Source organism: Pteropus alecto, unplaced genomic scaffold (genome assembly GCF_000325575.1).
Source record: "Pteropus alecto unplaced genomic scaffold, ASM32557v1 scaffold103, whole genome shotgun sequence".
In the NCBI taxonomy this organism is placed as follows: Eukaryota; Metazoa; Chordata; class Mammalia; order Chiroptera; family Pteropodidae; genus Pteropus; species Pteropus alecto.
In genome coordinates, this window is record NW_006436288.1 from 10,016,202 (window position 1) to 10,034,271 (window position 18,070).

Below are 18,070 nucleotides of genomic sequence, written 5' to 3' on the forward strand. Positions count from 1 at the left end.
GGAATCAAATCTGTGTTTAAAAAGATTTTCTCTAGCAATAATAGGTAAATGGATACACAAGGGGAGAGGCAGGATGGGAGGGCAAGAGGATAGATCAGTTAGCAGACAGTTGCAGAATGCAGCAACCTTACTCCTAGCTACAGGTGTTCAAAGAGGCATTATTTGTAATAGCCAATACCTGGGAACAACCCAAATGTCCATTGATAGTAGATAGATGAATAAATTGTAGTATATTTATATAATGGAAAGCTCTACTGCAGTGAGAATGAACTGCTATGCACAGCAACAGGGATAAAGCTTAGTAAACATACTGTTATACCAAAGAAACCAGACATCACTTTATACAATATAGTTCATTTATTCAAAATTCAAAAACAGGCAAAACTAGTCTATGATGATAGAGATCAGAAAGATGGTTGCTTTTCAGGGAGGGGTTTGAGACCAGAAGAGGAGTTCTTAATCTTGTGATTGTACAGATGTGTTTGGTTTGTGAAAATTCATCACTTAAAATTTCTGAATTTTTCTGTATTATGTCGTCCTTCAGTTAAAATGTTTCTTTAAAGATCCTATTTTTTTCAACCCCTGGGCATGCATACTATCCCAATAACATCCCCAGCCCCTTTTATCTAAATAGTGGCTCATTATTACCTTGCTGCTACTTTCTTTCTACTTTGCAACTCTCTAAGGCGGGGGACAGGTTTTTGTGACCACTGACGTAATCCTTGGCCATGTTTTTTGACCTATTTCATTCCTTGGATTGATACTGCTGTAAGCGACTGCTGGATTAGCAGTGCTTGAACTTTGCTCTCTATTCTGAAAATGTAGGGCTGGATGTTTGTTCAAATATAAACACATTATGGAAATCAGATATGCTAATGAAATGCAAGTAAATCTATTTAGACATAACAAAAATAGTTTTTTTCCCTCCTTTAAACAAGCAGTTTAATATGGAAAGTGTATTGGGATTTTTAAACAGTTAGTTGCTTCAGTAGCTGTATCCTACAGATGAGCCATTTATTCATGTACTCTAGGTTAGGTGTATAACTTTCCTCATTCAGTCTGACTGCTGATTGACAAGTCACCTGGCACTGGAGTTTCTATAAAGTGCAGGGACTAGGGTAGGCCTAATTCTATAAATAAAATACTTATTTATAATTCCATAAATAAAATTCTAAAAATATAAATTCAAAAGTTGAGTATCATTTTAGTCAGCATCACTGATGATATTTATGATAAATATAAGGTCTTTTGCCCTGAAATTTCACAATGCACATCTTAAACTTAGCATCTGTCTTGTCCAGTAATATTGAATGCCCACCAAACAATGCAAGACTGCCTAGATTATTTGAAGGCAAATAAATGCAGAGCAGCACACAGTATCTCTTTAAAGAGAGTGGCAGCAAAAGATAGTGTGAGGAATAAAGTATGACAGTTTGGAACAATAGCATTATTTGTTTCATTATATTAAATAATTAACCTCAAAATTTTATTACAATGGAAAATGCCTATTATTCTTAAATATCACCAAAATATGCACCTCTTTTTGCATATCATCTAGGGATTAAGTTATTTAATTGACTTATGTTTTCTTCAGGAAATAAGGAGAATAAGCAAAATTATTCTTGACTCTTAAAGATTAAAGGAACACTACCTTTTCACATTGTTCGAATGAATGCTTTTTTTATTTTCTATGAATTGAAATAGTTTAACAAAGATTCTTAGAGATCATGCACATTTAGTTTTGCCAAATACAATTTATAGCTTTCATACTCTTAAAGCATTTAGTACTTTATCAACTGAGTAACTCTAGTAATTAAATTTTTTTTAAAAAAGATAACATTTTAACTATTCTACTTTAGGTACTGTGTTATTTAAACCTTAAAATTAAACTTAGCAGACATTTTATAGTCTGGCAACCACTTTGACCCAAAAGTCAAGGGGCTCAAATTCTCCTTTTGTATATTTATTTTATTACTGTTTTCTCCCAAAATGATTTTATTTGGGGTTCGAAAAGTTTACATATTAATTTAGCTTAGAAATATATAACCACAAAGGAACATGTTTTGATATAGAAAGTTTGGCTGTTTGAAGCCATTGTTGTATTTGTAGGTCAAAATGATGTTTTGCTGAAAAGTTTACCCACTTCACTGTGACTGTAAAAGTAGGCTCATGTTTCATGGGCTCAATATTTATGATATTATGAATGAGAAGTTCATGGTGATCTTGGCTCGCTGGATGAAAAGTACATTCTTTTTATCCCCTACTAAGTAAAATGGTGGGTTTTTGTTGCAGAATATGATAAATATTAAATTCAAGTAATAGATTCAATATACTTGAATGGTATCTATAAGGTATTGAAACATAATTTGCTGTCACTCAAATGGATAAAAATTACTCATGAAGTAGCCCATATATTTTCATATGTAGAGAAGAAGTGATTCTGCCTTGCAGACAGCTTATTGTAGCGAAAAGGACATAGACCTGGTGGTGTGATAACATTTGGATTCAGACCCAACCTCTACTCCAGCTTTATTGAGACAAGAGAGACTGGGAGAAGCAGTTTCTGGCAGGAGCCTCGGGGGTCATGTATGCCTTACTAAGTCTAATTTGATTATTGAACATCTACTCTTTGCTTGTTGTTAGTTCTATGACAATAATTAGGCCAAATATATTGTTCAGCTTAGTAGTATTGGAATTTATAGCTCCCATGGTCACATTTTTTTGATTATTTTCTCACCAGGACTGGTGATTCCAAATGTCCTTGCAAACTTTACAGTAATTTTATCTTGTAAATATAAGTAGCTTTTTAATGATTATGAATATTATCAGATTTGAATCTGCCTTTTGCTGGCTGAATTTGGACGAGTAACTGCTTTCTTTATATCTAAGTTGTCCTCATTTGTCTCAATAATTCATGCCACATAGAGCTAAAGATGAATATAGAAAGAATTAAATTTAAAAAATGCTACATATATAAAAAAGTTAATTTTGCATCCATCACATAGAGTTTAGTAAGTATTAGCTATTTATTCTTAACTCTTGTTGGCTAAATTAAACAAGAAACAAGAACATGTTTTCATTTGAAGGGTTGCTTTACAATGAAGGTACCAAAGTATATCTGCTTAAGGAGAAATGTCACAAATCTGTTTGTACTTAAATCTATCTTTTAAATATTGCCGTTTTCAGTAATTTGTTTCAGTAGAAGTATAACATTATTGCTCACCGCCAGTTTTCTCATGATTATGAAAAAGAGCATGAAATAGCACCTGTATTAGAAAGCATGATTTAATTGATTCCAGAGTTCAGAATTTTTCTTATCCCAGTCCTTATCCCAGTCCTGAGACCTTTACCAGGAGTTAAACCATCACAGAACTTGGCACTATTATACATGCCTTTAACCATCTTTGAAAGGCCAAAAAGTAGACTGGGACCTCAACAGAAGATATAATTGCAAAGCAGATGGCTTTTTGTATTCTTTTTTTTAAAGTACTACAGAAGGAAAGGGAACCTAATGGTATGTTATTTTTATATTTCTTACTCTGGACTGTGCCAGTAAAATCCAGTTGTAAGGTACCCTCTGTTCCATCTACCATAAACATTTAAGAAAATAAACAAGAGCAGACCACATATAGTTTTTTCATGCTAATGTTCTTATGTCAGTGGTAACTCCCATTTAAGTTTTGTTTAGGGTTCTTTACAGGAGCAACTCCCTCAATAATTTTATAGGCACTCAGTTTATTTAAATACATGTAAAGCTTTATCATTTAATTGCCATTTTCAGAATAATCGGAATTAATATTACAGTATTCCAAAGATTGTCCCTGCTAGCTAGCATCTATCCATGTGACCTTGATCCAGTGATATAATTTGGCCAGGCTTCAGCTTTCTGTGTTGAATGAAATGATTGTACTAGTTGATGGCCAGTGGTTTGCTAGCTTTGAAATGTTTCAGTAAACTCTTTGAAATGAGTGACCTTTACATGCCTGAAGAACGTACCATCATATTCCCATCCCTCTCGGATATCTGTAAATGTGAGGAGTCTGCAGCTTCCTTAGAACCAAGTAGAGCAAAATGTAGTTTTTGGTGTTGTTGTTAAGCTTATACCTTGAGAAGAAGAATATGGCAAGGCAGGAATGGTAGAAAGGAAGGAAAAAGGAAGAGAGATACCTGTGTCAAGATTAGTGGCATTGGTGCGGTGGAATAGTGGCATTCCACTTAAAGTCGACTCAGGGCTACGGCCACTGGAGAGATTGTGACCATCAGGAATTGGCTTACATGAGGGCTACAGGGCTATTGGCGTACTTGACCTAGACTGATATATATGTTTCTGTTTATTGGTCTCAATTCATTTCCATCATTTTTGTGACATCCCTTCGTAGCTACCATGTGGCCATTGTCTCATGCCACCCATGGCTCTCTGACCTCTCATGCCTTCTCTTGTCACCCTTTCCAAAGTATGATGTTCCAGGCTTAAATTCCTAGGCAAAACACTTGCTCTATTTGGGTTGTCAGCTAGAAGTCAAAGAAGAAGTCAATCTAATAAGCATATCCTTGTGTTAACATGATGTATTAGAGTGATTTTACAAGTAGTAACTATTTGGGGAGCAGGAGTAGAGAAGAAATGACTTTCTGGTGGTGTTGGTTAGTGTATTAGACTGGTAAAAGGAATTATTTTGAAGCAGAGCTTACTTTTGAGACTAACTTTGGTTGTTGGAAACACATCTGTTTCCTAAAATGGGTAATTATAAAGATCTTGCTTTTTCTCAAATTATAATTATTACATAGTAACTGTGTGTTTTTGCTTAGGTCAAAATTTATCCGAATTGTTAATTCAGAAATAAGCACCATCCTGGAAAAGTACTATATTTTTAAAAGGTTTTGATACTGTCTTATGAACTGTTGGTTAACACCTTGGGTATGGGGAAAGTCTCCATTTCAAAGTTGTAGGTCTGGGTTTAACATATATGATTTATAAAAATATCATTTAACTGTTACTGGGCTTTGAATAAGAAACAACTGAAGGTAATAGCTCTGGTAGCATTAAATTTGATGCTAAACAAAAAACTAAAATTATCGGTCATGTTCATTTAAAAAGTCTATTTGTTTAAAAGTAAATCTTAATAGAAAGATCAGTATTGTTCTTTAAGATTTTTATACCAATAACTTTAACTTGGTTCATACCATGTTTATACTAGATGCAATTAAAAGTTTTTAAATGTGGATGCTTTTTAACTTTTGCTGAATTCATACTGTGCCAAGCCCTGTATTAGATACATTGAAAAAAGACATTCCATTTCTCACAAATGCCACTTGAGAAGTTATGCATCTTGAATTAAGTCACACAGTTTCTGCTAATCAATGTTTCCTTGAAAAAAAAATGGCTTATTCTAGAAAGTAGTTTTTAATGGTATGAACTTAAAATGCCAGAAATCTCTAAGAAGCTTTGTTTTGTTTTTAAGGCAGGATTTAAAAATTATTACAAATATGCAGACATTTTATTTAAGAGTATAAAAATAAATGTGGATATATTTTTCCAAAACTAGAGAAATAATTTGTTGATGTTGAAAAATGAATCTGACCATCAGACACTCATTTTGCCGACATATACATTTATTTATCATAGGTTTTCTGAATTAAAACTGTAGCTTCTTAGCATGATTTAGTTTACTTCTTTCTTCTGGAATGGAAAGTTCGCGCATGTTGTCTGATCATTGCTTATTAATAGAAATAAATAGAAATTAATAGAAATAAATTTCTAGCAAGTGATAGATGAGATTTCTTCATTTAACTTAGGACATTTTAAAAACATTTGTTTGGGTACAGTGAATCCTTTTAGAGAAGCCTGCTTTATTTTTTAGTTTCTTTATTCATCCCAATTTTGAATATACGTCCCTAAATTACTAGGTTTGTGACATTGGGAAGGTTAGTTATTTAAGCTTTCTGAAAATTACTTTTCTCATCTTTAAAATGAGGCTAATGATACCTAACTCACTGAATTGTGTTGTAGGGAATAAATGAGACAATATACTACGCTTAGCAGATAGTAAATACTCATGCCCTTCTTTGTCATAATTGCAGAATGGTCACTTAAACATGTAATAGTTGGGAAATATTAAACCATTGCATGTGTTTGAATGCTGTGACCTTAGGATGATGAATAGTAGAGGAAAGAATATAAGGTTTATTCGATTTAATAATTAATATGCACAGATTGCTTAGCATTATGAACTTTTAAAAACATACTATCAAAGAAAATCTTGTAATTTAGATGAGTCTCTGAGAAGAAGAATATAAAACCCATCTTTAGAAGAGGTGGCTTAATTGTGGCAATAAAAACTTTCCATTTAAGAGAGAGAAAGATTTGGATTCTATCAAATTTTCTCATTTATTCTCTATTGTTCTTACACGTAAAACTTTAAACAGTATATTTATCACCACTTCTGTGTGCTTCAAAATACATTTAAAGGCTGGCAGAAATCTCATTTTACATATAGGCATATGTTTTAAAAGTCGATAATTTGTAGCTTGTAGTTCTTAGGGATATTTTATAGGCATTGTGCCCCTTTTTCACACCCCCAACCTTCCTCGATTCACAGAGTAAGTTTAACAAAGTTTAGCCAGTTTCTTTACTGCGGGATATCAGAACCTTCATCTTGCTGTGCATCGTCTCCCAGAGACAGTGTGATATGAAATGTTTTCCAAATTGTTGGACTTCGGAACCTTATTTCCCCATGGTGCATCTCACAGGACTACGGTTATCAAGAATTCGTTTTGGGAGGTGCTTATTTATAGCTATGGTCATCTTGCTTGATGCCCACTTTAAACATTGTGTACTTTTTATAACAACCCACTTTCTGTGACACCATTTGCAGAATTGCATTATAGCAAAATAATGGATTTGCTAAAAGCAACTTATATTTAACCGGATTTCCAAAATACAGAACCAAAGTGTTGTAAACATTCATCACCTGAATATTGCAGTTCAGGGGCAGGTAACCTATGAATGACATCTGAGCAAGTTTTCCAAAAACAGTTTACCTGTATCTCCCTTCCTAATGTGTTTTCACGCTCTCTTCCTCCTCTCACATTGTTTTCATCCTGTCGTGTTCTCCAGGTTTTTTCATCTTCGGTTCCTTTCTCATCTCCATGGGCAACAGTTACCCATAGACATTATTTCCTTACCTCAGTTCTCATTTGAATATTATAAAGTTAATTCTTTTTTAATTGGTAACAGCTTTTCTACATAATGTCATTTAATTTCCACATCAAATTAGTTTTAGGATGAGGTAATGTAAGCTCCCTTTAGCTTTTTTCTTTTTTTAGTAGTTTTCTATATCTAGGAGAATTTTAGTATTTGATTATTGGTAGTTCTAATATGTACTATTCAGAATATACCACATTCATCGTGCTGAATCTCTCTTTACGATGCTAAAAGAACTAGTGGCTAGCATCAGTATTTGACTTAAAGTATCTAGTTTGATTATGAAGATTTTATTTTAATATTTTTTCATATGAAATAAGCTCAGATCTTGAGCAAAACTAGCAATGAAGGAAATTGCTAATATTTTGTTAGCAATTATTAAAATTGGCAATGTTGTTAAAATTGGCAACAAACCACCTGTATACTTATGTCTAGTGTCCAGGGAGTAATGGAATTTGCCATCACAAGGATATTATATTATTTAAAAATATGCAATCAATTCTTGTTATTCACAATTGCCTTTGGTCACAGTGATTTCTGTCAACTGATCAGTACCTTCTTTTTAAATGTGTTTTTCTGTTTAAAAATACCTTATTTAATATATATTGTTGATTCATTAATATTGAACTCAAAGCCAACAGCACTATAGCTCAGTGCCGGATCAAAACTTATCTCACAAAATTGTATTTTCTCCACAAGTTTTGCACTTAGGAACACTAGATAGCACTTCAGCACTGTGTTTGGGGGCCATTTTAAACTATGAAATTACACACACACACACACACACACACACACAAACCTGCAGAAACATGGCACTAAATAGACAGAGAAAAGGACACTTGTTGACAGTATGAATGCAAAAACAAGAAGACAGAGTATTGCCTTGTCCAGTCTTAGCTGGGATCATGTGGGATCGGACAACTCAAATTTTTCACTGTTGTATACATGTCTGTGAATGACCATGAAAGTGCCACAAATAAATTTTAGTGAGTGGGAAAATTCACAATTAAAGAATCCACGAATAATGAGGATTGACTGCATTGCTTAATTAAAACAGTGGTCTTAAGAGTAACATCTCCACAAATGCAAATGCTTAATTCCAGTAGGTTTTAAGATAATAAATGGTTCTTAGCTAAAGAACACTTGTTCTCCAGTAGCTTGTTACTTAATAAACCTAGTTCTTCATTATCAAAATTATTAAAATAGTAGTGGTTTGAATATAGAAACCTCATAATGAAAACAATAACTGAACTATATTAATACCCTTACAGTGGAACCTTACTTCTACCTACATCACTGTTTCCATGGAAAAATATATTTCACATTCCAACTGCGACACCAAAGCCTTTTGCTTCCTGAGTCTTTAGTTCCAGGGATGGCCAATCCATCACATGCACCTATAGTGTAGGACTTCCATTTTCCCCTCTAGTCTAGTTATAGGTCTAGGAGCAGAGCTTTAGGAGTTAGACAGTGGAGGGTATGAGGAAGAGAAGAGGGTGGTAGCTCTTAGAAAGGAGTACTAGGATCTTCTGGGGAAGATAGCAGGACATATTCTTCAAATGACTTTCACGAATAACACCATGATTTTTAAGGAAGCTAGGGATGATTGTCAGTATAGCCCCAAACTTGACAGGAGCCATATACTAAAAACACTGGCCCTCCTAGAAATCAGATTTTGGACTATGTGGTTCATTAATCTGATACATTATAGCATTTCTTACCCTCCTTAAGGATTCAAGTTTGAAAGATATTATTGATGGTATTAAAACAGAAACGTAGTTGCTGGTCTTCTCTAAGGTGAGCTGTGGTAGGAAGTCTCTGATCAAGTGGATACATACCCTGTAAGTTATATTAACTAAGAAGCATTATTTATGTTTAGTACTTTTCCATAACATTACTATACTGTAGTATGTAACAGATATACATATGTTTTATGTTCATTTGTATCCGCTTAATGATTAAAAGCATGGTGAAACAGTAGTTGAAATAGGAAGATATGTGGTGGTGTACTGAAACCTTTATAGAACTTAAAAATGAGCTTCATAAGTTCCTTTGTAAGGAGGGGAACTTAATGAGATCTGCTGTCTTATTAGGTTTTCCAAATTTAAGTTCCTTTAATGAAAAACAAGGCCTAGGTATTAAGTAGATTTTAATTCAGCTGAGTTTTTTTAATTTAGCTGAGTTTTATTTAATTAAATAATTTAATATATTAATTTAACGCAATACATTATTTGACCATATTTTAATCTTAATTTTATCCCAAGAAAGAATAATACATATTCTGTTTCTAGTAAATAGAGTGTCTGGCAGAGAAGGAAACAGATTTTAAGTTAGAACTCTTCTGTGTTCTTTCCTTAAATGTTCTCTGAATGGATTGGAGACAGTAGCATATAAATCTTTTATTTGAAATTCAGTGCACCCAACCTGCTAAAGGCTCAGAGAAGTCTAGCTGTAAAGGAACTTGTTTAACTTTATTTACTGGGTATCTTAACATTTCTTTGGCTTTGCAACCCTTTTTCCCCCAGAAACTTTTAATGTTTCACAGGACCTCATAACTGAGGAACACAGTTGTGGGAATCAGCTTGTCATAGGCAATCGGCCCTTTCTCTGGTGAAGTAGGGAGTTTGTGAAACCACCTTGGCTGCAGGGTAGGCAGGGAGAGCTAAAGCAGCATGCTGGGGAGTTAACATTCAGGCGGTCTTTTGCCTTGTATTCAGGGTGACGAAAAGTATTTCTGTAACTTCTCTTGGGAAAGTAGGTTTATTACTAGGTTTATTCCCTTTCACCTCACATGTATTCTGACTCATCTACCCAGATGACCAGGTGGCCTAGAACTGTCTTAGGTCCTTAAAGAGAATGTACAAGGACTAAGTTATTGTTTGTAGTAAATACTATTTTACAAGAAAAAATGTTCGTGTTTTTTAAATAAACTTAATTTTAATGTCATTAATCTCAAAACACCTGTTCCATTGTAAACCTTTAAAAATTTCAAATGTCCTCTTTAATTAAATCAGTGTTTATATATCTCATAAACTTTAACATTCTTTTTAAAAAATAACAAAGAAATAGGACAATGGACAGACAAATCATAGATTGATTAAAAATTTAACACAGGAAGAGGTGAGATTTTAAAAACCCACAGGAAAAAGAATCATGCGCAATTGATTTAAGCAGGCTAATGATAACATTCAAATCAATAGAAGAAACCAAGGTATTTGGTTTGACTATATAAGAATGTAAAAATTTCTGCTTGGCATATAATGCAACTAAATAAAAAATTAAACACTGGAGAAACACAGCGAGTACAATAAAAAGTTAAGGTTTATTAGAATAATTCATAATTTAAGAAAATTATCAAACCCCAGTTAAATGGGAAAAAGACAAGCACTCCATACATAGGGAAGTTGTCAGCCATCAAAGGAGTCATTTCCTTCAACTAATATTTTCTGTACACCCGAGCCTTAGGCTGCACTTGGTGTTGGAGTTTCAGTGGTGAAGACTACACTCTCAGCCCTTTGGGAAAGAGGGAAGCAAGGGACACAGGAAATGAAGGAATGCAGTGGAGTTATGAAGATACCTCTACAAATGCTGGCAAGGCTGTCGAGGAAACTGGCTCAGTTATTTATGATTACTAAAATGACAGAAATGATCATTTTAACTTCAGAGATGATCCTAGTGAAATATTTTTTTTGAAAAGAAAGAAATAGCTTATATGTTGAGCAATAGGGCTTAGTCAAGTAAATAATATTTATTTACTCAATAGAGAGTGACTAAAATTATGATTAAAATTATAATTTTGAAAATAATAGTAATAGGAAACAATACTATAGGTAGCTATAGCTGCATTCATGCTACTTAATTTAGTTCTGTAAAACAAATGAGCACATGATCATTATACAGTATATTTGTTTTATGTAAAATTACTCAAAGGAATATTAAGATTTGTTCTATTAAAAATGTTTGTTTTCTCCTCTTTTTAGCTGACTATACAGATTGCCTTCTCCGTGTTTCCATGCCAGAGACATGACCTGACACCTTTGATGACCAGTCTCAGGGCCCTTGGGTGACTGGCTGGTGCACCATGGAACTTAAAGTATGGGTGGATGGAGTTCAGAGGATTGTATGTGGGGTCACCGAAGTCACAACTTGCCAGGAGGTTGTAATAGCCTTAGCTCAAGCAATAGGTAAGTGAACTCTCTGGGTGTCTGAGATAAGGTGGTTTATGTTTCCTGTTGTTTGTTGTTTGTTTTAAATATAGATCTCTAGTGGGTTTTGTTCATTTGGTTCCATAATACATCTCAGAAGCACACTTTTACTTACTACTGTTCCCTATGCTCCGGTAAATCTCTGAAGGCCCTTTTTCTCTGGTTCCTCCCAGATTTTACTAATCTTGATTCTAGATTCTGCACTGTCTTCTCTTCTGTTGTTTATTCTAAACAATGATTTCTGGAACTAAAGATGTTTTGTTGAATCAAAACATAGATTCCTAGTTTCTAGACCCCTCATTAGGAAAAATCCTATTTCTGTTTATTCTGTATACTTTTATTAAAGAAAATGCAACAATCTTGTTTTTCAGTGAAGATGAAGTTGTCAAGTATATGCTTACCAGCTCCATCTTATTTAATTACCCTGTTGAGACTTCTTATTTACTTCCAGTTTATCTTTATATTTTATATGTGTTTTTTAGTTGCCTTAAATCTTTTTGGAACATGATAAAGGTATAAGTACCTGCATCAGTTAAGCCATAATGTGAGTTAAAGTTTATATTTGTATTTTAAATCCATTATGTAGGAAACATGTATTAAGGGGAAACAATGTGTTCAGCACCATGCTAGGTCCTTAGTGCCTCTTTATCTTTGGGCTTCTTATCAGAAGTTTATTTTATATCATGTTAGTTTATATTGGAAGCATGTCAAGTTAGCTCAAGATTGAAACAAGTCACAGTGTCACAAGAGCACCTGAGCATTTTAGAGGCAATTGTGCCACCTGCATTGTAACCGATGCTACATCAGAAGTTGGCAATGCCCTATACAAAGACAGAGGCTTTTTTAAAAAAATACTGACATCTTTTGATTTTACCTTAAATACTGTATAGCATACTCATATATTAAAATAATGCTGAAACTCTTAGGCTTTCCTCTTAGGCTTTCACATTTAATGAAATTTTCTTGCAGTTAGGACCAGTATTACATTGTGGACTTGTTTCATTATTAAAGATGGGGCATTTAGTTTAATTTAGTGTTCTTTTCAAACAACTTATTTAGTGTGTCTTTTAAAAGTCTTCAATAATTTATTTGAATTAAAATATTCAACATTTTTTGTGGGGTTTCTGCTTATGAAAGCTAGGATTAGCAAGTGTCAAACCTCACTTTGTTGTATTTGAGAAATCAAGCCACGGTTTTTGTTTGCTAAAAACAAACAAAAACCAGTGAGTAGTTTTTTACAAAAGTCCAGGTAGTTGAGGAGTGGAGCGAGCTGCCTGCACATACGGTAACCACATTTTCTACACAGAATTTCAAAGGGAAAGTGCCCAGATGTACCAGGTGTGTGTTTATCCATTTGGACTAAAGAGTGTATTTGTTTGTGAACAAGCTAAAAAAATTTTGACTGAATCTGCCCCCCATTTTTGCTCCCTCAATAACTCATTCCAGACCTGTTTTGAAAAGTTGATAATTTGAATATGGATGTTTTATGATATTTCTCCAAACTTGGCTAAACAACTCTTTTTCTATATCATAAATACTTCATTGAATTCAGAATTCATCTAAGAGATGACTCAACTGGCAACCAGCCAAGGGCTGTTGATCCTTGTTTCTGTCGTGGTGTTAGATTTTCTTGGCATCAAATTCAGTATGCTTCTGATACATGCTTAAATATTTATCTATCTTACAATGAGAATTATTGATATTCGGAGTCTAAACACTAAGTGAAAATTTTATAGTATTTGACCTAGTTTCTACTATAAGAAATAATAGAGGGTTTATTAATTAGGGAAAATTGCTGCTGTAACAGACAATCCCAGGATTTCCGTGGTTTAAGATAGTAAAAGTTTAACCATACTATTAGCAGAATATGGACTGAGTGAACAAAACTGCACATGATTCTAAAATTTTTATAGTGAAGCAACTTGTAGACCGACTTCTTAGGTTTAAGTCCACATATGGCCTTGATTAGGGATTATTGAGTTTTTCTGGGTAGCTAAAATTACTTTTAGGAAACTATTGAGATATAAAAATATGTACACAAGTTGGCAATCTGCAAATATGACAGCTAACATTTTCTCACTCAGTACTATTAAGCAATCAAATCAAATTAGCAACTAAAGACAACATAATTGTCAACATAATTTGATAAACAATTGAATGTGTCTAGTAGTATAGAAAGAAATACTTTCTACTCTGATTTTTTACTATCTTGACAGGTTATATTAAGGTGGTCGGAATAGAGCACATTCGGAAATAATTATAAGAGATAGAATAACTAAAAGTGAGGTCATGATTGAAACACTTAATTGGCATGAATTGGTTAAACTGCCCAGCAAGAGTACGTACGCTGTGTGTGTTTGGTCCCTATACATCTCAGGCTTTCTGAAACATTCCCAATTTCAAATATTCTACCTTGATTCTTCCATAAGCATCCCAGAAATGCCATTATTTCAGAGTTCAAACTGCTTCTCAAATCTGTATGTGAAACATAAAGCCTTTAACAGATCATCTGTCCCAAGCTATAGTTGAGAGAATGAATTTGCTTTTACAATATCCCAAATCAAAGTATGAAAAGAATGTATTTCGGCCTTCAAGTAGCTTAGAACGTAAAGTACAGCTAACAAAGGATTAGAGAAGAAAAGGGGAGGAAGAAATAAAGGAGACTGAGGGAAAAGTTTTCTGATTCACACTACTTTGGTGCCTAGTGTCATTTAAAGTACTAAAGATTCAGAATATTCTCTGTTCCCACTTCTTGTGATCTTGTTCCCGTATCTCCTTCAGCTGAGGTCAGAGCTAGCATTTAATAGAAACAAATTTCTTTGGCCTGGGGCCCAAGATGTAGCGGACTATTCTTCCTAAATAGCCATGTTTCATAAGGTTTGCCCCAACAAAATCGGTTTTCTAACACATTTTATACTGTACTCTAGTATTTAACACTTTTTTCTCTTCTCTGGAAATTCCTCCAAAGTAGGGATCCTGCTTGTTTACTGTTCTTACACCATTGCTTTTCCTAAAGTAGGTTCCCAATAAAACAGTTCCTAGGACAGTGCCTTACAGTAGAACTTCCTGCAGGGATAGATATGTTCTCTCTCTGGGCCTTCCTGTGTGGTAGCCACTGGCCACATGCAGCTACTGAAACGTAGCCAGTAGAACCAAGGAAATAAGTTTTTAATTAAAATTAAATGTGGCTAATGGCTATTGTAGTAAACAGCACAGTTCTAGAAGATGATTAACTGGTATCTCAGATTTAGAATGTCAAAATCCAAGCTCTGTGCCCCAACTACTGCCCCCACCCCAAATTTCCTCCTCCTCATCTCAGCAAATAAGAAGTCTTGTCTTTTAATTGATTAGATATAAAACTTTTGTATGATATTTGATTTTTTTTCTTGCTCTAACACCTTACAACCAATCCATCAACAAATCCTCGCTGTACTACCTGCAATATATATCCAGAACGTGTTTTTCTCCACAACCACTGTTACCACCTTGATGTAAGTTTCCATCATTTCTCTTAGATTTTTACAGTGCCCTTCCAACTCCTCTTCCTGAATCATCCTGGGCCCCTCCCGCCTATTCTTGACAGATTTCTTTTAAAGTAAAACTTTTAAAATATGTTGCATTATGTCAACCCTCTGCTCAGAACTCCTGGGGTTTCCTGACTCACTCAGCAAATTTCAAAATCCATACAATGGTCTTCAGGGCCCTAGGCGAATCCCTGCTTTACCCTCTCATTATTCTGACCTCATTTCTTACCACTTACTTACCTCTTATGGTTCCCTCTTAATCATACCAAACACATTTCCACCTCCATCTTTGCATTTGTTCTTCTCTACTGAGAATACTCCACACTCCCTTATTTTAAAAATTCACTCCTTGGGATCTCTGCTTAAATATCATGGAGGACCTTCCTGAACACATGTCCATGCACACACACTCATACTCCCTATCTACATACTCTGTTTTTAACCCACTTGACATATTACATATAGCCCACAATCCGTTATTCACATTTTGAAATCTAAAAAATTCTGAAAGCCTAAAGTTCATCATACTTCATTTGTTAGCAGTATCTGGCATGGCTTGAACTCATTTGGTGATTAAAAAAATGACCCGATTTGATGCGAGGCTGTTTTTAATCTATATTTATTCTATTCAACATGAACTTTGATACGTTTTACTTTAGAAATTTTAAAGTTCAGTTACAGACCTGCAGGATAGCAGTATACTACCTTCTAAAACCCCCAAAATTCTGAATTTTCGGTGTATCTGGCCTTAAAGCTGTTGGATAATGGACAGTAAACCTATATTCATTTACGTATGCATCATCAGTTGCCTGCCACTGCTCTGTTATTGCTTAACTCTCATAGCCTAAAACCATGTCTAGCATGTAGCAGGCACTCAATACGATTTGTGAATAAATGAATTCACTTTTAAAAGTTTTTTTCCTATAAACTGCAGGCTGAACTAGGTGACCACGTAATATCTCATCCATCTCTAAAATTATATGATTCTTTAGAAGAAAAGGGAAGAATATATTTTATACTGTCATATTTAACTCTCAATGTGTAAATTATCATTTTTTTATAAATTTTTGAATTGATTGATTTTCTATCTGCTTACAAAGTAATACTATTTATTGTAGACTATTTTGAAATTTAGAAAAACACAAAGGTAAAAGAATCACTCATGATCCTACCTCCTAGAATTAAACACCATACACAGTGCTTTTTATGTGAATATAGCTAGCCTTAAAAAAAAAAGATTTCATTCTTTATAATCATTCATAGTTTTAAAATTTCATTTTTCATTTACTGGATTTTGAATTAAATTTTCCACATCATTTAATCCTCACAGGATCTGATGAGGAAGGTGCTATTATGATCACTGCTTTACAGATGATCAAAATGAGGCACAGAGATGTGAAATAGCCTGCCCAAACTCATATAACTAGTAAGGAGGGTACTGGGATTCAGACCAGTAGTGGGATTCAAGAACACTGCTCTTTACTATGACACTGTGTTAATTATAATCCCCTGTAATCTCAGTGGACAACTGTTAGAAAATATTGATTAGATTACATTGAAACAAAGAATAAAAATCCTTAGTAGTAAAATATACTGCTTTTTTTTAAAGCCAGGGTCATCTTTTACAGTTTTAATAGTTATAGTAATAATATGATCATCCATTACATGTAGTTCTCAGCATTCATCAGTCAGGATGGGTTAGTTTATGCTGCTTTAACAAACAATACCCCAAATCTTAGTGGTTTATAGTGATACCGTTAGCTATTATTTTGGCTGATATTATTTATGTGAAGTATCTAGCACAATGTCTAACAAACAATAGGCATAATAAATGTTAATCATTATGAAATCAATAAGTATTTTCATTGTTTTTAATAGTAGTAAGCTTATCATATCTTTAGTGGTCCTAAATTAATGTGTAGTAATTCTGTGAGTACATATTTTCACAACACATTGGGAAACTATACTGTGAATAATTTAACCATGAGTTGAATGCACAGCTGGCTGACAGGTTATACTCAGAAATATTCTTATATCACTGTCATAAAATAAATACTGTATGACAGAGTTATCTTAATAGCTACTACACGTAGGACTTGTAGAAAATTTATTGATAAATTTCCAGAATAGCTGTATATAATTGGGGAATTATTTTAAATTCTTTAAGCTTTGATTTCTTCACTGGTAGATTGAGGATCATAATATCTATACTACTTAACTCACAGAAACAATTAAGATTGTATTTATTCTCTGTATATAAATATGTATCATATACATTTATATATATGAAAAAGCACTAAAAGCATTTAATAGACTACAAAATAATGCAGTGTAAGTTCTGTTACACAGCTGAATGCTCATTTTAAGAATTCTAAGTCATTATGGAAAGCATTAGTTATGTTCACTAGAACGTGTGTATAAGAGTCAGAATTTTTATAGCATAGCAAAGCATCAGTTAGCACAATAATTCAATTTCATTAGTATAAGAGTCAGAATTTTTATAGCATAGCAAAGCATCAGTTAGCACAATAATTCAATAGGGTAGGGTAGCTTATTCACCATAGATAAAGAATAAGTCAGGTGTTACTGGCATTATTTCCAGTATGTCCAGAAACAGAAGGATATGTTAGCATTAAATTTATGAGATGTTAATGCCAGCTCTCTGTCACATTCTTTTGAATAATATACAGTATTCATTTTGGGGGAAAGGAAGACTTGCTACTGAAGAAAAAAATCGAATGTCAGAACTAAAACATGAAGAGGGCTGATGATCAAGGTGTTTAATAGAAGCTATATCCTCAGGGCCTGACACTATTTTTGACAGATATTGGTTGTTCCTTATATATTCGTTGAATAAATAACAAGATGTGAATTTTAAACCATGATTTTTGGGTTTTTGTTTTTTGTTGTTGTTGGGGTTTTTGGTTTTTTTTTTTGTTTTTTGTTTTTTTTTGGCTTTAAGGAGAAATTGCCAAAAATTATTAAAAAAAAAAAAAAAAAAGGAAAAGGAAAGAAAGGAAAAGGTTGCAATAAAAAATAAATGGTTGAAATAAGGACATAGTATCTCTGGATGACTCATATTTAAATATTTGAGTTTTGGTGCATATTTTCAAAAACTTCATAGTGATATATTCTGCTTT

At 33.6% G+C, this 18,070-nt stretch overlaps 1 protein-coding gene across 1 annotated transcript in view; it reads left to right on the forward strand.

Moving 5' to 3' along the window:
• RASSF8 (Ras association domain family member 8) overlaps positions 1 to 18,070 on the forward strand; it is a 105,734-nt gene that overhangs the window by 76,899 nt on the left and 10,765 nt on the right. The window contains exon 3 of the mRNA XM_006912696.3: positions 11,182 to 11,385. Coding sequence (XP_006912758.1) covers positions 11,283 to 11,385 — 103 coding nt within the window. The 5' untranslated portion in view covers positions 11,182 to 11,282. The remainder of the gene's footprint in view (positions 1 to 11,181; positions 11,386 to 18,070) is intronic.